This window comes from Acinonyx jubatus, chromosome E1, assembly GCF_027475565.1.
Source record: "Acinonyx jubatus isolate Ajub_Pintada_27869175 chromosome E1, VMU_Ajub_asm_v1.0, whole genome shotgun sequence".
Lineage (NCBI taxonomy): Eukaryota > Metazoa > Chordata > Mammalia > Carnivora > Felidae > Acinonyx > Acinonyx jubatus.
In genome coordinates this window covers 58,647,099-58,667,412 of record NC_069397.1, presented here as the reverse complement: position 1 = coordinate 58,667,412, position 20,314 = coordinate 58,647,099, and the positions used below count along the sequence as shown (strand labels likewise).

General features: G+C 60.2%; 1 protein-coding gene across 5 annotated transcripts in view; it reads left to right on the top strand.

Moving 5' to 3' along the window:
* Window positions 1–20,314, top strand: part of SLC38A10 (solute carrier family 38 member 10) — a 45,040-nt gene extending 24,726 nt beyond the window's left edge. For 2 of the 5 annotated variants that reach the window (XM_027052398.2, XM_027052397.2), the window contains exons 11-17: window positions 8,109–8,265; window positions 13,519–13,686; window positions 13,995–14,450; window positions 15,085–15,213; window positions 16,388–16,411; window positions 18,470–18,631; window positions 18,853–20,314. In XM_027052398.2, coding sequence (XP_026908199.1) covers window positions 8,109–8,265; window positions 13,519–13,686; window positions 13,995–14,450; window positions 15,085–15,213; window positions 16,388–16,411; window positions 18,470–18,631; window positions 18,853–19,907 — 2,151 coding nt within the window. In that variant the 3' untranslated portion in view covers window positions 19,908–20,314. The remainder of the gene's footprint in view (window positions 1–8,108; window positions 8,266–13,518; window positions 13,687–13,994; window positions 14,451–15,084; window positions 15,214–16,387; window positions 16,412–18,469; window positions 18,632–18,852) is intronic. The other 3 variants (XM_027052399.2, XM_027052401.2, XM_053212226.1) reach the window with 3 other exon arrangements.

Below are 20,314 nucleotides of genomic sequence, written 5' to 3'. Positions count from 1 at the left end.
TAACAGCATGTAGTTGGCTTTTGTAGTGTTTTGTTTTTATCCAGTTTGTTAATAAGGGTATTTAAGATTAAAAAAAAAAAAGGGTAAGATTTTTTTTTTTTTTTTTTTTAACATTTATTTATCTTTGAGAGACAGAGAGAGACAGAGTATGAGCAGGGGAGGGGCAGAGAGGAAGGGAGACACAGAATCCAAAGCAGGCGCCAGGCTCCAAGCTGTCAGCACAGAGCCTGAGGCAGGGCTCGAACCTACAAACCATGAGATCATGACCTGAGCCGAAGTCGGATGCTTAACCGACTGAACTCAGGCACCCCAAGATTTTTTTATAGGGAATATAATTACTGATTTGGGGGGGATTAAAACTTCCGTCTTACTCTTTGTTTTTTATTTGTCCTTTCTGTTCTTTTTTTGTTTGTTTCTTTCTTGCTGACTTTTGGATAAGTCAGGCATTTTAAGTATTCGTCTTTTTTTTTTTTTTTTAATTTTTTAATGTTTATTTTTTTGAGAGAGAGATGGAGTGTGAGCAGGGGAGGGGCAGAGAGAGAGGGAAACACAGAATCCAGAGCAGGCTCCAGGCTCTGAGCTGTCAGCACAGAGCCTGATGTGGGGCCGAACCCCTGAACCATGAGATCATGACCTGAGCCAAAGTCGGACAATTAACCGACTGAGCCACCCAGGCGCCCCTTAAGTATTCACCTTTTTATTTTTCTCTTAGCTGGAGTTGCACGTTTCTGTTCTAATGGTTATACAAGGCAGTTTAATATGGATCTTAGAGTTGGCTATAAATTATTTTTACCATTTCCCGGATAAGACAAGTATCCCATGATATTTTGCCTCTGTTTACCTTCCTTTAGCCTTTGGTGCTGTTGTTTTCGTGTATTTTAGTTTTAAAACTTCCTTTTTTGTGTGTGTATTTTAATTACATATATATTTTAAACATCACAAGATAACGTTACTGTTTTCAGTTGTCAGTGTTATTTACATTGATCCTTTGCAGCCTCTTGGTTTTCTGTCACTTGGTCCTGTCTTCTGGTGTGCTTGGTAGTTTCTGTTTGAGAACTGGTGGAGATTCTGAAAGATGCTGCCTTCCAGCAGACAGAGGATGGGCAGGAGGCCTGTATTCAGTTGAGGTGAGTCTGTTTGTGGTTTGCCTCACTCCTAGGGCACAGCCCTTCCAGGGTCTCAGTTCAACGCCATCGCCCTCACACTGCTAAATTCTCTGCTTAGCTTTGATTTTCTTGGCAGGTGCTCCTTGCGCCTCTCTGCGTAGCCGGTGGCTGGCATGTGCCTTGGGGAGAACTGTACACGGGGTGTGGGTGCCCTTCTCCAAGGATGGTGGCGCTTGAGTTCTGGATGCTGGAGCGCCCACACCCCTAGCCCCTGGTGCCCGCCTTGCATGTTGTGCCAGCTCCAGGCTGCTGCTCTCTTGCCTGGTGCTCAGTGCCACGGGTCGGGAGGAGCCGGGGCCTCTGTGCTGGCCTCCATCCTCACGGGCAGTCTCAGTGGCCCAGGTTGTCTGCCTCTATCTTCAACTCGGTGATTTTAGTGAGTTCTGGGAATTAACTAGCCCATGACTGCCAGATTGCACACGTTTTTTCCTTCATCAAGTCCCAGAGCTTTAGTCCCTCAGACTCTTATAAGGGAAAAAAGTCATTGTTAGAAAGGCCCACCTCTCAGTATGATTTTTAAAAATTCTTTTCCTCGGTTCTAGTACTGTCATGACTTCATTTTTTTCCCCTTTGAATCTTTGATCATCTGTGTCTTATTTTGGGGTAAGACGCAAAGCCGACTCATTAGCTGTCGCTCTGTCCCCGACGTGCCATGTTACTGATCCCACGTATGTAGATGCTTGCGTGTGCATGGGCCTCACGTGGGACTTGCATTCAAAGGTACCGCTGGTGGGGGTGCCTGCGTGGCTCAGTCAGTTAAGCCTCCCACTTCGGCTCAGGTCATGATCTCATGGTCTGTGAGTTTGAGCCCCACGTCGGGCTCTGTGCTGACAGCTCAGAGCCTGGAGCCTGCTTCGGATTCTGTGTCTCCTTCTCTTTCTGCCCTTCCGCCTCTCATGTGCATGCGCACTCTCTCTCTCTATCTCTCAAAAATAAATAAACATTAAAACATTTTAAAAAACAAAAAAAAAGTACCTCTGGCCTGCCCTGTCGTGCAGCCGTCCACGCTGCTTGCTGCCATGGCCCGTGGTAGCGCAGGGGCCCCTGCACTGTGACGCATCGTTCTGGAGACTTTTTTTAAAATTTGGATCCAACTATTTTTTTTAAGGCGTATTTATTTTTAGTAATCCTACACCCAGTGTGGGGCTTGAATTCAACCACCCTGAGATCAAGAGTCATATGCCCACCCCCCTGGCCTCCTGGCTGAGCCAGCTAGGCACCCTGCCCTGGAAACGTTTTAATTCTGATCTCTTGTCCTTACTCTTATTAATGACATTTCTGGATGTGCTCGCCTGTGCATTTTCCATATGAATGTTCGAATTAGCCGATCTGACGCTTAACAAAACTAAATCCAGCCTTTTGGTTTTTGGTCGAGTTGGAATTCACTGAAACTGTAGGTTAATTTGGAAAGTGCCATCTTTCCGCTCTAGCCGATCTGCAGTGTGTACGGAGCAGCCTTCCTGGGCGTCCTAGGGTGTGGTGTCCTGTCCGCCTCTCCCAGGCTGTCCCGTGCGTCTGCGCCACCGGCATCTCCTTTTCTGCAAAAGCTCTCCTCCCTGCTTGTGTGTAGGGGCCTGTCTCCTTCACATGTCAGCTCTTTACCCACCGTACAGGGTCTCTGATAATCTCACCTCCTCCTTTCCAGGGGTTACGACTTCTCTTTCCTCGTGTGTGTGTCCTGCCCCTCTGGCCGTGGTGCTGGCAGTGGGAGGAGTGGCAGTGGGAGGGGCCTCCTCACTCAGCAGGGACAGCTCCTGGTCTTTAACCGGTGAGCCTGGTGCTGGCTGTGGCTTCGTGCATGGAGAATTCCATACATTCACACACCTCTGCACATACACCTACATAAACACACACGGAATCGTGGTGGAGAAGCCCCTCCCTGTGCCTGCTTTACTGTGTTTTTTAAATTTTTTTAACATCTGTATATTTAGTTATTTTTGAGAGAGAAAGAGAGCAAGTAGGGGAGGGGCACAGAGAAAGGGAGACAGAATCCCAAGCAGGCTCCAGGCTCTGGGCTGTCAGCACAGAGCCTGATGTGCTGCTTGAACCTACGAACTGTGAGATCATGATAAATTTTTTTTTAATGTTTATTTATTTTTGAAAGAGAGAGAGAGAGAGAGAGAGCCAGCGAGTAGGGGAGGGTATGGTTTTTTAAATCTAGAGAGCACATTGAATTGTATTAACCATTTGTGGAGAAGGTGGTTAAGTTTCTTCCTCTGACTTAGTGCCCTGGTGAGTTGTATCACAAGTCAGTTCTGGAGTGGACCATCTGACCGTGGCCTACCTTTCACCTGCTGCTGCCTTTTGTTTGCGTTCTATTTCCGAACATGTAGCTTTCACATGTTGAGGAGAACATCTCCCAAGGGACACACTTGGAAATGTGGCTGGGGGTTGGTGCGCATAGACCTGGGGCCCTGGGGGCACCTGCTTGGCTCCGGCCTCCTTTCTGTCCCAGGAGCTCCAGGTGCTGCTCCTGTCAAAGGCACAGACTGGGCATCAGGCCCAGGGTCCGCTCTCCCCAGCCCACCTGAGTGCTCTTTGACACAACGGTGCTTGTCCCTGGACACCGGCCTGGACAGGAGCTGGACTGGGGGTGCGTGGGTGATGGGTGTGTCGGGGCGGGGCTGCAGAAAGTCCCAAAAGAAGGAGTGTCCTGAGAAACATTCTGGAAGAAGGGGCAAGGACTGTGCAAACACCATGAGCCCTTAGTGAACCGAAAAGGAACATTATCTGCCATAGTGCATTCATTCTTTATCTTGAGAATCAGAGACTACATTAGAGTGTCTGTCCGGTCCTGACCTAGGTGGAGGGTTCTGGAATTGGCGCGCTGCGTCCTGGAAGCCAGCAGGGGGCTCAGGAGCCATGGGAGGGGCCCCCGGAAGAGAGCAGAGGTTCTGCGGGCGCCCAGGGCATGGCCTGTGCAGCTCACCGGTGCAGCCGTTCTCTGGGCGCCCAGCGGGCAGCAGCTGACCCAGGCAGGGCCGGAAGGTTGGCTCTGTGCTCCTGGAAGGGCGCGAGTGAGTCAATGCACACCGAGTCTTGGATTCCAGTGAGTCACCCCACGTTGCCTGCTGACCTCGACCGGAGCCCGACACCAGAGACCCTCCGGCTGGGATCTGTGGGCTGGGGCCGGAGTGCCCGTCAGACACTGGCCGTGCTGACCCGGAGACCAGAACCAGGGCGTGTGGCCGCAGGCTGGCCCGAGCCCATCTCCAGGTGTGTGTTCATCGTTGAGGTGCAGAATTTGAGCCTGTGTGTTGTTCACATAGGCTTCCGTGTGCAAAGCGAAAGGGCACCTTTTCCGTGCCCCTGGGTGCCTTTCTCTCTGAGTCCGGGACCTCAGCAGATCTGGAGGTTACAGGTCACGGCTTGAGGGGTGCTCCGGGACATCATGTCACGTGTGGCCCCCAGGCCAAGCCCCTGGTGTTGCCAAGCGTGGGCCAAGCCCTCAGAATGTCTTTTTTTTTTTTTTTTTTTTTTTTTAATTTTTCTTTAATGTTTGTTTATTTTTGAAAGGGAGAGACAGAGTGCGAGCTGGGGAGGGGCAGAGAGAGAGGGAGGCACAGAATCCCAAGCAGGCTCCAGTCTCTGAGCTGTCAGCACAGAGCCGGATGTGGGGCTCGAACTCACAAACAGTGAGATCAGACCTGAGCTGAAGTCAGACGCTTAACCCATTGAGCCACCCAGGCGCCCCAAGCCCTCAGAATGTATTGTGTCTGTCTCCTCCTGGTGGTCCGGCAGGGGGACTGTGAAGTCAGAAGGCTGGCCCACTGGGCACACTCGTGAGCCTTATCCTGTTGGACGCACACAGGGCAGACCCGGAAGGGGCTGGGCTTGGGGCTTCCGGGCTGAGGCTGAGGCTGAGCTCCAGGGACTGGAACCCCCTACTCCCATCTTAGGCCGTGCACCCCTGCACCGCTGCTCCCCGTCTCTCCGCTCCTGGCCCGGATGGCACAGAGCTTGGCTCCTTCCTCCAGGAGCAGGGCCCCTTATCCAGGACTTTAGAGCACCCGCCATCATTCCTGTTTGCACATCCCGGGAGCCCTGGGCCTCGTAGAGCTCCAGGCTGTGCTCGTGGGCCTGTGGTCAGCACGTACTTGTCATGGCTGCCTGGGGGGACTTGGGCGGCACCTGTGCCCTTTCCCAGTGCCCGGCCCACCTGGGGCGCCCGGCACCGTCATGTGGCCGTGTTCCTGCTCCTTCCTTGGCTCTGGCCGACTCTTGCCTCCAACGTTCCTGCTCGCAGATGGCGGTCCGGTCACCATGTGAGCCATCACCCTGTGGACCAAAACTTGCCTGATGTCCGGTGTGGTCCCCCAGTGTCCTCACTGGCACCTGTGTGCCATTAATCTCGCGGCTTCCCCTAAGCGGGAGCGGCTCTGACTTCCCTGCCCCGGGGCTTCTGTGGGCCTGTGGTGTTTCTCCAGAGGAAAGGTGAGGGTAGAGAGCTGAGATGTGTGGCTCCTCACAGAGCCTCTGGTCGGTCCTGCAGGCTGCTCACGTGGGGGACAGCAGTCGGCTGGCGAGTGCCCCGCAGGGCCCGGGGCTGGCGTGCAAACCAGGTGTGTCAGGAGACGGGTGGGGTCTCGGTGAAGGAGGCGCAGGGACTGCCACTGGGTGGGGAGCGTGGGTGGAGCTTTGGGCCATGTCCTACGAGGGGGGGACTTGGGACGTCCAGGCCGGTGGCCGGGGCAGGCGTCTGCTCGGGACCCAGTGGAGCTGAGCTTGTTCTCTGGAACCTCTTGGTCCCATGCAGGCCCTCCTTTATAAAGCAACCTTAGGTTGTCACCTGTCAGTCTTCTTTGGGAAGCTCGGCTGTCTCCGGTACTGGTGGAGTTGACGTTTTTTATTTTTATTTTTATTTTTATGTTTTTGGTTTTTATCTTTTTCAATAAAAAATTTTTTTTTAATTTTTTTAAGTTTTTTTATTTATTCATTTTGAGAGAGACAGAGTGAGCAGGGGAGGGAGGGAGAGAGAGGGAGAGAGAGAATCCCAAGCAGGCTCTGCACCATCAGCGCAGAGCCCGACGTGGGGCTCGAACTCACGAAACCATGAATGAGATCGTGACCTGAGCCGAAACCGAGAGCTAGGTGCTCAACTTACTGAGCCACCCAGGCGCCCCCCCCCCAAAAAAAATTTTTTTACTGCTTATTTATTTTTGAGAGAGAGAGAGTGCGAATGGGGGAAGGGAAGAGAGAGAGACGGAGACCTAGAATCCGAAGCAGGCTCCGGGCTCCGAGCTGTCGGCACAGAGCCCAACGGGAGGCCTGAACTCACGAGCCGAACTGTGAGATCGTGACCTGAGCCGAAGTGGGAAACTTAATCGACTGAGCCACCCAGGCGCCCATGTTTTTTATCTTGTGTGGGGTATTTTTCTTTTAAGCCTAGAAAGCAGAGTGTTACAGTAAGTCCTTCAGAGTCACGGGGGAAATGACTTTGGTCATCTCTGGACACCATCTTTGCTCCACGAATCTTACCTTCCCGGAAAGATGTCGTGTGCTAAAGCTGAGCATGCTCAAGCAGGGTGTGAGCATACTTGGCGGCAGCGGCGGCGGCGGGTGGGGGGGGGGGGGGGAGGTCACGGTCAGGCCCTCTTGACCCCAGTCTGCAGATGGCTTCTCCTGCCTCCCAGATCTTGCACGTACCTCGGGTAGCCCCACTGCACCTGACTGTGGCGGGTGGGTGGGGGGTCGCTTCTGGGGGGCTCTGGGAATCCATAGGCCCCCCCCTGAGCCAAGGCTGACCTCGGAAGCATGGCCTGCACTTGGCCTGTGTGAGCGCCGAACCAGCAGGGTGTTTGGGGCGGCGGGGCAGAGGTGGACCTGTCCTGGAGGCTCTCCCGTCGCTCTCGCCCACCCTTGTGAGTGGGGGCCTTTCCTCCTGGGACCGCCCCTTCTCCAGCTGTGTTGGACCCAGAAAGGCTCACTGGTTATTCTGAACGGATACGTTTTAGAGTCGACGGACGTGCCCTTCAGAAAAAGGTATTGAGTTCTGAGGCTCAGAGTGCGTGCAGGTGAGTGGCAGGCTCTCCCTGGCTCCTGGGGCAGGTCGCCCCGCGGGCTCCTCCCCTGCGGACTCTGCAGGACCAGAGTTCCTGCTCCCCGGGGAGAGCCTGGTGGGCCGGGCGCAGGCAGGGCAGAAATAGAAGCATCCACTGCTGTGGCGGCACAAATAACGCAGCGTTGGTCCGACGTGTGCGCGTCTTAAAATAGCTGCAGGAGGAGACGGCCTTATATAATGTGGGGTTTGTCGTACTGAATTACTGAGGGCAGCGTCTGTGACGAGCCGCGGCTCCTTCACGGGAGGGATGGGGTCGGGGACGAGGCCCCCCCCGGCGGTCAGCAGCGCCTCCAGCACCGCTCCCTGGGCGGCCCCGATGGCACCCTCCTCTGAAGAGGTCGCGGAGCCGCCGCCTCCATGGCTTTCTCTCCGTCTGTGCCAGCGGCCCTGGGCTCGTCCAGCTCAGTGGGTGACGCTGGAGGCGGACGATCGCACCCGGGCTGTGCGGAGCCAGGCCCCCAGGGGCCTGGGCCCTCTGCAAGGTCGTTGGGTGAAGGGTGGGAGGCGCAGGGGCCCCCTTCGAGTCGGTGACAGGGCCTGACCTCTGCAGCCACAGGTGCACGGGTCCGGCTTGGGGGTCGGCTGTCGGCAGGCCGCCCTCAAGCTGCCCTCACGCGGCCCCCAGCCCGCTCTCCCCCCACCGCCAACATGGCTCAAGCCGGTTTCGCTGACGATTCGGTCACGTTCACCAGTTAGGAGCCACCGTCTCCCAGCAGCCGGCGTGAGTGGCCGGCAGGCTGGCGGGACCATGGTCCGTGTGCCCTGTGCTCCCCAGCCCCTCTTGCTGTGTGCTGTGCCCACTCGCCCCCTCCTCCCCTGCGCAGGGCAGGGCCGCAGGAACTGCCTGACCCCTTTTGCTCTTGGGTCTTTGTCTCGTCCAGGTGGTGCTCTGGGTTGGCCTGGGCATCCTGGTGGTCAGCACACACACTACCCTGTCCGTGAGCGAGGAGGCCCCTGTGGACTTGGCTGAGGAAGCCCCGGCCGGCCGGCTGGAAGAGGCCGAGGGCATCATAAAGGCAGAGGCAGCCCGGCTCCCAGGTAGGCAGCTCCCAGGTGCGCGGCTCCCAGGGGCGCACACAGCCCCGCAGCCTCCTCGGGGCACCCTGGCGGCATCACCTCAGGGTCGTGGTGTGCAGAAGGCGCTTTCCAGGTTGTCTCACCTGCCCTTGTCCTGTTGGGGTGATAAGTGGGGCAGGGGGCCTCCAGGGCAGGGTTCGGCCACCGGCTTGCCAGGGGACAGATGGCAGATGGTGGGCAGCAGACAGCAGGGTTGAGATCTCCTTGCCCACCATTCGGTGCGCCCACAGGTAAGCGGATGAGTGGGTGTTACCACATTTGCTTGCTCTGTTGTGAGTTTGTAGGGTTCGAGCCAGGTTTTGCCTGGACAAAGTCAGCAACGCCCTTGGCTTTGTTTGATGTTCCGCATTGCTCTCGGCACCCCCGCCTCCGCCCCGACGTCGATGGGTGATGACCCATGCGGCCTGCTACATCCGCGGGCTGGCCTCGGAAGGCCCGCTGGGCTGTGGCTCTGTCACCCCACCTGTGGCCGTGCCCATGGGGTGCAGGGTAGTTTCTGAGCGTGATTTTCCAGGGTACAGAAGGGGGTCCATTGTGTCCGGAGTCGGTTGGAAGAGAAGAGGTTTCTTTGAGCCTGTGGTCCTTCCAGGCAAAGCTGGGAGGCGTGTGGGGAGGACCTCCTCCGTGCTGGGCCCTCACCCCCAGCGGTGGCCCTGCGCGGCGTCAGGCTTGGGCACCGGCGGGCTGTGCTTCTGTGGTAGCATTCACTCTGGGGGCTCCTGCTCTGACGACAGTTGTATGCATCCGTGCTAGCAGTGCGCCTGTGCGTGTCTGACTCCCCTCCCCTGCAAAGAGACCCCCACTTGGATTGAGATTCGCCAGGCTGCCTGCCAGGCTTACCCCTCGGGAGGAGGCCTCCTAGGGGAGGCTGTTTGCTCGTGGGTTTCAGGTGTCTGTTGACGCCGATAGCTAAGGAGTGCCTGCCCTAGGTGGGAGCCCTGGTCTCCCCACCTACCGTGACTGATAAAAGAGAAGGTCCCGAAGGGCTGGCGAGAGAATTGCCAGCAGTTGGAGGCACGCAGCCCTTGGATGTGTTGCCGTGTCTGTCTCTGGCCTTGAGAGCCCCTGGCTGCGTCAGTGCACCCCACAGACTCCCCTACGGGAGTGAACAGTCCGTCCTGCGGCTCAGAGGAGCCGGCTCTGCTCTCTTCTGCCTTCTCGGGGTGGCGGGGGCCGGTGGAAAGATTCCCCTTCTGGGATCCCTGCGGAGAGGACCCTGAGAATGGCAGCGTTTGCCAGGGAAACAAATCAGGGTGGTCGGAAGCTGCCTGGGCATCCCACCCTGAGTTGCACGGGTTGGGCAGTTTGGATGGAGAAAGTCCACTTGAAGAGGGAAGTGGGTGGCCTGCACCTGCCACGTTGACAGCCCGCCGGGTCTCTCACCACCAGGCATCTTGTGTGCTTTGGGGATGATCCTGGCAGAACTGGACTCGGGCATCGGTGTCCCCATCTCAGCCGGCTGTGGGTTTTCCAGCATCCGTCAGCACCCGGCTGCCTGTCCCCGTGGCCGCCGTAGTCCACGGCCTGTGTCAGCAGCTGCGTCCTGTCATGGAGGCGGGCTGTGGGCCCTTGGCTCACCTGGAGCCCGCCGAGGGCACATCTGGTTTCCATTTCTTCCACGAGGCTGTAACGAAACACATGGCCCCCCTTGGAACCACATGCCGTTTGTTTTTAGCGCGTTCTCCGTTTTTCTCGCCCCGGCCTCCCCCGTAATTGATGGGTTGCCTCGTTGAAGCAGAGCTGGGACCTCGGGGCCTGCCCCGTCCGTGTGCACACCCTGTCGGACTTCTGCCCGTCAGCCGGAGTGGGGTTTTATTGGTTTCTTTGATGTTGGAGAGGCCAGAATGGTGCTGGCTTTCCTTAGAGCCCCAAGCGGGCCCCGGGACAGATGATGGCGGTCCTGCCCTGCTGGGGACACACGTAACCGGCACCCATGGCCGGGCGCCCCTGGGGAGCAGAGCCCCGGACGTGCAGGTGTGGCAAACAGCGAGTGTGGAGGAACGAGGTTGCTGATTCCCGTGAGGCAATTATCTGTTAAAAAGGCTAATTAGGCCATTTATCTCCTCTATCTGATGGCACCCTAGAGGGTCTGGCTGGGCAGGTCGGGTTCTGTAACTTGTTTGGCTCCCTCCTTTGAATGCGCCACGTCCCCTCTCCTCTTTCCCCTCCCAGCGTTCCCTCCCCGCCCCACGTCCCCACTGTGTATGTGTCAGAGCCCCCTTGGCCCACACTGTCCCCGCCAGCGCCCTGCGGGGGCACGGCTGGCTTCTGCTCTGTGGGGGAGGAACAAGAAGGGCCAGGACGGGCCCTGCGGGTGTTGGGCCGGAGCGCGGGCCACACGGTGGCCGTGCCTGTGGACTCAGGCAGCAGAGGGTGACCGCCGGCCCGAGTGGCAGCTCGCCACTGGGCCCCCTCGCCCCACACCCTCTCGCCCGAGGACTCGCCCCTGCACACAGGCGCGAAAGCGCGTGCACTCTGTGACAGATGCCAGTGCGTGTGAGGGGGACGTGGCTCCACACGCGTCCACCTTCTCTCAGCCAGGGCAGCGGGGCCCCACCTCGGCTCTCCCGGGTCCCGGCCGCTGTGCTGCCCCCATGGTTTCTGCCCGTGGCGGGACACGGCAGTGAGATAACTCCGCCAGCCCCGCTGTGCCGGGTTCAGGGGGGCCCCGTGGGGCAGGGAGGGCACTGCCCCCGGTGTGCGGCCCTGAGCGACCTGGACCTGCCCTCGGAGTCCCCCCTCCAGCTGCTCTCCCAGGAGAACCGGGCCCATGGTGGTTCTTGCACCCTTGGGAAGGCGGGAGAAGGCCGTCATCGCGACGCGGTCAAGTCCAGGACAGTGTGGTTCAGACAGAAGCGCTTGCTAAGCCGCTCACAGCAACGTCCAGGCAGGTGTTTCCAAGGCGCGCTGGAAACCGGTCACCAGAAAGTTCCCTAAAAGCGGGGCCCGGCTTCCTCAAGCACCGTCAGGCAGCTGCTCTTGCTTTATGAGTACGTGGTCCTGGGGCCCTGTGCATGTCCTGAATCGGGGTTCCCCTCCAGTTGACAGGGACCCCGTGTCTGTGGACTCGGGCATGATTGGAAAGGTCCCGTTACTTTGGTGCTTGATGGTCTGAGGTGATTGCCTTCCATCCTGACCACTGAGTGCCCGGAGAGAGGCCTGTGATGCCGGTGATCAGCAGCATGTATCCCAACTCAGAACGGGGTTCTGGAGGGGAGAGCCAACAAGGAGGCACCCCCAGTCCCTGGTCCTCAAGTGCAGACTTCCTGGGGGCAGGGGGCAGGGCTGCTCTGGGGGCTGGGCCCCCCCCCCCCCCCCCGACTGCGTCCCCGATTCCAAACACAGAGCCCAGAGCACAGTTCCGGGAGCTCCTGGCGTCCAGCTCACTGAGCCAGAAGCACAGACTCGATGCCTATGCTGGACGCTGGAAAGGGAAGTCTGACGAGTAACCGTCTGTCGGCCTGTCTTGGGGCGCTCCCAGCCCGCAGCACAGTCAGGAGGGTGCGCGGGTCCCTGCCACCAGGCGGTGCAGTTCTAAGTGTGGCACAAGGCCCCTGAGAACCAGCCCGCCCCGCCCCGGGCAGCATGAGGCACAGACACGGGATTTTCCTGGGTCGTCAGTGGTCGCTGGTAACCGGGAGCCACGACCCTGAGGCTGAGTGACGGGGTCGCTGGAGAAGCCAAGGTGCCTCTCTGCTCACTGGGCCATTTCCTGTGTGTGCGGCCCCAGCAGACTGGTGAGCACAGGCTGCTTTTCAGTCACTGATTCCGAGGGTTTGTTTGCTGCGCCAGGAGGCGTGGCTGGCCAGCTGTGCCCTACGAAGAGCCCCGTTCTAGGTGAGGAAGGACTGGTTGTTGCTGTGGACAGTGATGCCGGGGGTCAGGCCAGCAGCTGGGCGGGGGGGTGCCCACACAGGGCTCCCCTCGGCCCAGACCACGCCAGGCCCTCCCTGCTCTCGTGGCGGACTCACCTCGTTCCCTGCTGAGACAGGACCACGCACAGGCCTGTCGGTCCCGTGCTAGCATGGCGGTTTTCTCTGCTTTCCCGTGTTTTTCCTTCCTCTCCTCACCTTTTTTCTTAGCTCTGTAATCCACTGGTCAGACACCTTGATTTATTGGCGGTTCCTGTTGGAGCATGGGGCCCCGGGAAGGGGTTAATTGTGTGCCGGCGACCAGAACATTTTCACCTGCCCAGGCGACTTCACAAGCTTACTGTTATCAGCCACTTGGTTAAGCTGTAGAGTTCGGAGTCTGCTTCCTGCCGGCTCGCCCCCCGCCACCTGGCAGGGCCCCAGTTTGGTGAGGGCGCTATCCCAAGTTGTCGTGTGAGCGTGCCTCCCCTGGCTGGCACATTGGGTCGGCCTGGGTAATTTCCTTGGGGAGAGGCCAGGCCCCGTCTGAACAGGATTACTGTGACCCCAGCCTCCCGCCTCGCCTCCCCCCAACACTGCTCAGGCCAGCAGCACTGCTGCCCGCAGAGGACGAGTTGGGAAGCAGAGGGTGACATGGCGGGTTTTTTGGGTTTTTTTGAAGTTTCTTTTCCCAGGGTGTTTAGTTTCTGCCACATTTGCCTAACGTTTTCAGTGGAGACCATTTCATTTCCTAAGAGGCTCCGTTTTGGCCCCGGCGTGTGGGCCCCACGGTTGCTGTGCAGGTGGGCTGTGGCTCAGGACGGCTGTGTGGGGACAGGCCGCGGCACTCGGGCCGGGCCGGGGTGCCGCTTCCCAGGCTCTGCTGCTTGCCCTCGTCTTCCTTGGACGCTAATTTTCACCGTCTGCAGTACGACATTGACAGATGGCACATCGGCCTCCCTAAGCGTCTCCCGTTTCCGTGCTGGCCTGCAGCAAGGGCTTGAGTTAGGGCAGGGTGGTGGTTCCGGAGAAAGGGGGACCCTGGGCCGATGCCGGTGAAGCGCGGGCTCGTGCTGCCATCTGGTGGTGACGGCCAGCGTTACGTGGAGTGTTGCTCTTCTGCACCCAGTTAGGTGTAAATTGCATCTCGACCTATTTTTGTTACGGATACATGTGAAAAATGACGGCTTTCTGTGCTACTTAGCTGCTAACGAAGGAGCAGGAGAAAGATAACTGCCGAGGCTCTGCCATTCGGCCAGGAAATGTGATTACTTACAATCTAGGGAAAACCGCCCGGTTCCCGTGCCGATTGGCGGTGTGGCCATGTGGAAACCCTGCCCAATTAGCTGCGCCGTGCTTACAGGCCAGAACCCGCTGGTGGACGTGGCCGAGGACGGCCGAGACAAGCCGAAGCTGCCGAATGACAAAGAGGAGACGGAGCAGGCCCAGATTAAGGGCCCTGTGGACGTGCCCCAGAGGGAGGATGCCAAGAACAAACAGGAGGAGGTGCAGCTGGACCGCCCCGGCCAAGGTGGGGTGCGCGCCGGCAGGGCGGGGGAGGGGCCTGCCTCCCTTCTGGTCCTTTCGGCCTCCTTCCTTCTTTGATCCAGGTGGCTGTTCCTCCCCTGGCCACAGCGGCCGGGCCCCTTTTGTAGCTTTCCAGGAGGAAGATCAGCGCTTGGACAAAAGTCCGATCCGTAAAAGGTGGCGCTTGCCAGCCCGTGTGCCACCGTCGGGCACTAGAACTCACTCCCCACCCCCACCCCCACCCCCACCCCCACCCCCAGGATGGAGACCACCCTTCCCCGCCTGCTCCTCGACACACCCGTTTCCTTCCAGGCGCTGTGCTCCCGATGGGCGAGGCCCACCGCCACGAGCCCCCCGTCCCTCATGACAAGGTGGTGGTGGACGAGGGGGAGGACCAAGAAGAAGCAGAGGAGAAGGAGCGTCCGTCCAAGCACCTGAATGAAAAGGCTGTGGGCGGCAAGGCTCAGATGGCACCACCTCTGCCAGATTCAGAAAGAGAGAGACCCAGACAGGACCAGGGCTTGGAGGCAGCAGGTGGTCTCCCCAGAGAGCCCCAGAAGGTTCCAGAAGAAAATGGCCAGCCAGCCGTCGAGCCTGTGAAGGAGGACCGGGGGCCAGGAGACCGGGGTCTGCGTCCGGGGCCCCAGACCGTGCTCCCCGAGGGGCAGGACGCCCCGGCGGCGGGCGCAGGGGAGCGAGCAGGCGGGATCCCGCTGCCAGGCCGGGCTGCAGGGGCGGCGGGCGAGCTGGTGGAGAAGAGCCAGCCCGGTGGGTGTCGGTGGGCTTGTCTCGGCAGACTCCTCTCCCTCGAGAGGCTCCCGTGCCGTGGGCCCCGCTGGGGGGGAGGGGGGCTGGGGCGGGGCCGTGGGGGCTGATTGTCGTCACTGTAGTCCCTACTCTGTTGCTCGGCTCCCGAGACCGGCATGTCAGTAAGTGAGCGTAGCGGCCCCTTCAGCAGCTGTTGGGGAACCTGGGAGTCTGGTGGCTTGACAGCTACCGTGGTATCTGTCACACAGTTGTCTGCCGGACCACTAAATGTCAGGTGCCGCGCTGTGCCTGTGTGTGTGGGCACACACGGGGGGACGGGCGGGGAGTGCTTGACAGGTACCACGTTGTTAAGTGCCGTCTGAGTGCTGGTTGGGACGGTTCTCGCATGTTAATTGGTGAAGGTGGTTAACGCTGGCTCGCTGCCACGAGCCCGTGAGCCTGTTAAATATGTTTTTACGACTTCCCCGGTGATCGTCACGTTGCCTGCTGACAGAGGGGCCGCGTGGAGGGGGGTTTTCGGAAGCAGCTCCCCTCCTTGTCCCTCCTCTGCCGCCCCCTGCCCCCACCCCCTCCCCACCCGCCTGCCGCTTCCCTCTGAACTCTTTGCAAACCTCCAGAATCTTCGTGTGTGCAGGTGGGAAGGTTCCCGTCCCGGTGAAGCTGGCCCCCGAGCCTGGGCCGCAGGCAGAGCTGCGAGAACAGAGGAACGCGGAGGGCCAGGGCGCGGGCCAGGGCGGAGGCCACGCTGGCAGCAAACTGGAGGGTAAGGCCTTCGCTTTCTTGCCGCATCCTCCCTAGGGCCCCGCGACGTTCTGCCCCTCCCTCCCAGACCCACGGCGATGACGGACAAGGAGCCGCCGCCGCAGGTGCCTGTCCTCCTGGGGGGTCCTTTCGAGGCGTCCCCAGCCCATCCCCCACCTCGGTACTTCCTGGTGTCCCCCTGAGGAGAGACTCGAACCACCCCCTCCCCACCAGCAGCTTTCCCTCGGGCCCCTCCCTAGGCACAGTTTTTACGTCTCTTTCTCCCCTTAAGAGAACATCTGTCGCCCTGTCACACGGTTCTCCGTTCCCATTTGTAGCTCCTTGAAAGCAGCTACGCGCGTGTAGTGACGAGCGCCGCCAGGCGTAGGCGAGTTTGAGCGCCCAGACGCTGCTCATGTTCAGGATGTGTCTTCCCCATGACCCAGTTGGGCAGGGGGCTGTTGTTGCCCTTAGCTCGGGGGGAGATCTGTGCCACCCGCAGTGAAGACTGGCACCTGTCCCAAAACAAGAGTCTGTCGTGCTTTCCTCCAGCGGTGCATCTCCCTTTCGACCTTCGAGCCTCTTTGGGGGTGACCCCCTCCTAGCGGCCCCTCCCCGTTGGACACTGCCTCTGTAGCACGGGTGGGGGCAGCCTTCCCGGCTCGTAATCTCCTGGTGACCAGGGGCCCTCTGTGCATGTGCTCGCCCGGTGAGAACCCAGCCCTGGCCTCACCGACTTTGTCTGAGGCGTGGCCCCCGCGAGCCCTGCGAGGACGTTTCTCCCTGTGCTCCCGGGGTCTGCGCGGGGATCTCGCTGGAGCAGCACTGGGGGCAGCTCCTGGTACACATGCCTCGCCTCGCCACCCCCCCCCCCCCCCCCCCCGCGCCCCAGCTGCTTCCCAGCGGGTCTCGTGGGGTCAGCCAGCTCCAAGCACTGAGCCTCGGAATGTCTGCTGAACCTCTGAACAGCCAGACACCCGAACCAAGAGGCACTGGAGTTCGGGGGGGTGCTTTAGGAATTTCACACGTGTTGCTTTGTCCTTGGTTTTAGTCTCCCTGTGTTTATTGATTCCGGTCCTTATAATCTATTGCCTAAACCTGTTTGATTCTTTTGATTTTTTTTTCTTTCTGAAAAGAGAATTTTCACAGTTTCCTATTCTGCCTTTCTTCCGTACGCCTGTCAATGGGATGAACAGCTGAAATCAAAAAGATAGTAGCAGGTATGAATCCAGAGGAGTGCGTCCCGATAGAAAGCCTGCTTGCGGAGGGTGTAAAGCTGCAGGAACAGAGATGCCACAGGCAGGCTGTCCGTTACAGCCAGACCCCGGGAGCCACACACATAGCCTGTCCCCCGGGCTTGGCCCCAGCCCCTTAGCTGGGGTCCCCCTGGTGCCCCAACTCACGGCTTTTCACAAACGGCCCGGCCCTGGAGGGCAGTGGGTGCTGTCTGTAAGTGCCGTTTGCTTCCGGCGTCCCCTGAGGACGGGGCCCACGTGTAACTCCTGCTGCGTGCATGGCCCCATGTGACTCTGTCTGCATGGCTGTTACGTTGCATCTGTGAGGCCAGTCCCTGTGGTCCCGGGGGCCGGGCTCTGCCTGTGGGCACGGCCTGCCACCACTCCGGTTCACATCTGCCCTGTGTGTTGCTTCTGGCTGGACATGACATGGTGTCACCTCACTCCTCTTCCAGCATCCGTCCGGTCCCCCAAGGGGCCGCGAAGGATGGGGCCTGCCTCCAGCACTGCGGACGGGCGGTTTGGGCAGCATGTGGGGCTGTCCTTGTACCGTTGACCATGATGTGGCCATGAGCCACAGGTACCCAGGGTGACAGCGAGGCCCACGGCTCAGGTGGCTGGTCTAGAGCCCTGTGGAGATGGCGCGGAGTACTCCCTTCACGCAAACGGGGCGTGTGGAGCCCCGCGTCGGTCTATGGAATGTGGCTCGGGCAGGCGTCTTCATGACCTTAGGGTGTCTGGATGGGCGCCTGGGGAGCGGGGGCTGCTGAGGGGCCCTGTCCTCTGCCTGGCCCTGCCTTCTGTGTCACCTGGTCCTCCTGTCCTCCCTGAGGGTCTGGCTCAGCACACTCCTCATTGGCCTCTGGGGGAAGGCCACTGCGGCCCCTGGGAGGAGGCCAGCCCCGTGCTATTGTAGCACGTCACAGGTCACCATTGGGGAGGACGGGCCAGCACTTCTGCGTGTGCCCGGCTGTGGGGCCTGGTCGGGATGTTTGCTTGACCACTCACAGAACGTTTTTCTTCGTTCCGAACTTCCCCCCCGACCGGCCCTAACCGCTCACATCATCTTCCACGGCCTCCTCTGTAGAGACACGCGTGTTGTAGAAGTCGCATAAGCTGTGGCTGCTCGCTGCGAAAAGCTGACCCAGCGCCAAAGCATTTGTAGCGGACACAAGCTCCCGTGTGCCCGCCGGTGGCTGCCGGGCGCTCGGACTCCAGGCCTCTCCCTGGGCCCTTGTTCTGCGTTGGTGGTACAAAGAGAGCACGGCGGGCCTTCTTACACGCACCTGCTGCTCTGGCCTCCTCCCATTCCAGCCTGGCACTCCTCTAGGGCCGGCCTGCAGCCCGCCTCCAGAGCGGCAGGCAGGGGCAGCGTCGGGACCCCTGTGCGCCAGCAGCCGGCCTCTGGTCCATCAGGTCGCAGGTCTGGTCCCTGCTGGAAAGGAAGGCAATTGTTTGCCTTCTTTTTTTTTTTAAATCTTTATTTTTGAGAGACAGACACAGCGCACAAGCGGGGGAGGGGCAGGGAGAGAGGGAGACACAGAGTCTGAAGCAGGCTCCAGGCCCTGAGCTGTCAGCACAGAGCCCGATGCAGGGTTTGAACCCACGAACTGTGAGGTCATGACCCGAGCTGACGTCGGACGCTTAACTGACTGAGCCCCCCAGGAGCCCCAAATTCTGTTTGTTTCTGAAGTTCTCAACTTGGCAGACGCTTTCTTAGAGGATTGGTATTGTTTCTGTAGAACAGTCTGCAGTTTAAATAAGCCAGCCCAGAAGGCCACCATCACTGCCATCGTGGCCCAGAACCTTCTCTGGGGCTTTTCTCAGCCTTTATTCCCAGCAAGTGACAATCAACGCAGCTGGGACCCCGCCGGGCGTGGCTAAACCACAGGCCCACGTGAGCCGGCACCGGCACCGGTGCAGGGTGTGCTGGGGTGTGTCCCCGCAGGCGACCGGTGGTGTGGCCGCACGTCTCGCACTCCCCTCCGGCCGGCACAGCCCCCGTGCAGCGGGGCCGGCTCTCACCGTGCGTTGTCCCAACAGAAGCTGGCCGGGCGGAGATGCTGGACCACGCCGTCCTGCTGCAGGTGATCAAGGAGCAGCAGGTGCAGCAGAAGCGGCTGCTGGACCAGCAGGAGAAGCTGCTGGCGGTGATCGAGGAGCAGCACAAGGAGATCCACCAGCAGAGGCAGGACGGCGAGGAGGGCAAGTCGGGGCCGGATCGGGAAGGGGGTGGTCCCTGGACGCAGGATGCCGGCAGTGTCTCCCGGCGTCCCCGTGTGGCTGGGTGCGTGGCTCAGGGGCCTAGAGTCCCCCTGGGGGCTTGTGTTCCTTAACACGGCTCCGCTGGCCAGTTCTCCTTTCCAGTCCCTTCGTCAGCAGCTTCTCACTTCTGTAGCCAAACTGGTGGCCTCCTTCATTTGCAGCTGAAGTGCCGCCCGAGCCTGGAGTGGCCGCACCCAGGGGGAAGGAGCTGGAGGCCCCCGGCGAGGAGACTGTGGAGCACCCCCCCCAACAGCCTTTGGAAGCCGCGCTCGGAGCTCCGGGGCGACCCCCTGCTCCGCCCCAGGGGCACGGCCAGCGCTCCGCGGAGGAGCCCGTGGGGGCCGCGGGCAGAGCTCCGGCCGGTCCTCCTGGCGCGGCCGACGCGGAGCCCCGGGCTGCCCCGGCTGAGCCGAGGGAGGGCCGGCCAGGCGTCGTGCCTGAGGCAGCGGGCGCTGGCATGCGGGAGCGGGTGCCCGTGCCGGGCCCTGCTGAGGCGCCCAGGAGCCCAGAGAAGCTCGTCGCCGGCGAGTTCCCGGAGCAGGGTCAGGACGTTTTTGGCGGAGGCTCCCGCGAAAGGAGGAAGTCCAGAAAAGGGGTGGCAGCCACTGGTGCCGGGGTTCGGAAGGAGGCAGATGCGCTGGAGGCGAGGGAGATAAGGGACCCGCATGTGAAGTCGCAGCCAGTCATCCGAGACCAGGGGCCTGCAGACCTGGCCAGCAAGCCCGGAGGAGCGGCCCCCCGGGCCCAGGCCGAGACCCGGCAGCTGGGGCACCGGGCTGTTTCCGCACTGGGTCAGGCTGGGCAGCAGGGCGGTCACCTGGAGGCCAGAAAGGAGGCCCCTGGCGGGGACCGTGTGCCTGCTCAGGGGGAGGACGCTGCCGTCCAAGAACCTGAGCAGAGGCCAGACCCAGATCTTGGGCCCAAACCAGCCATCCCGGGGGCCCAGAAGCCAGACTACGCCAAACCCAACCGAGACCTGAAAGTCCAGGCCGGTTCTGACCTTCGGAGGAGACGGCGGGATGTGGCTCCTGGGGCAGGGGGAGCCCCAGCCCCGAAGGACAGGGTCATCATCAGCTTTAACCCTCTCCCAGATGTGCAGGTCAACGATCTCCGGAGTGCCCTAGAGACCCAGCTCCGCCAGGCTGCAGGGGGTGCTTTGCGGGTGGTCCATGGTCGCCAGATTAAGCAGCTGGCTGAGGCCCTGGAGGATCCCTGAGCACCCCTGATGGCCACCGTCCTCCTGTCTGGTGTCACCCAGCCACACCGGGACCACGTGGGCGCGGAGTTCCAGAGTTCACACCCTGGGTGGGAGTCTGAAAGACCTCTCACTGTGGCCTCGTTTCCAGACAGCTTGTGCCTGTGCTATCCCGCCCCTTGTCCAAGTGACTGAGCTCGCTGCGGCCTCGAGGAGAAACAGCCACTCACCAAGACTCCGACGATGCAGCGTCTGGTTGGGGCCTCGAGAGAGGCCGGCCGGGGACCACAGCCCCGACAGGGGCTCGGGGAGAGCGAGAGCCCCCCGTCTTCCCGCCTCCCAGTTGCTCTAACTGTTCATTGTTCACGCGATGTTCTGAGTGTTGTGGAAAACCCTAATACACACTGCCACCACCCGGCTGCTCAGTG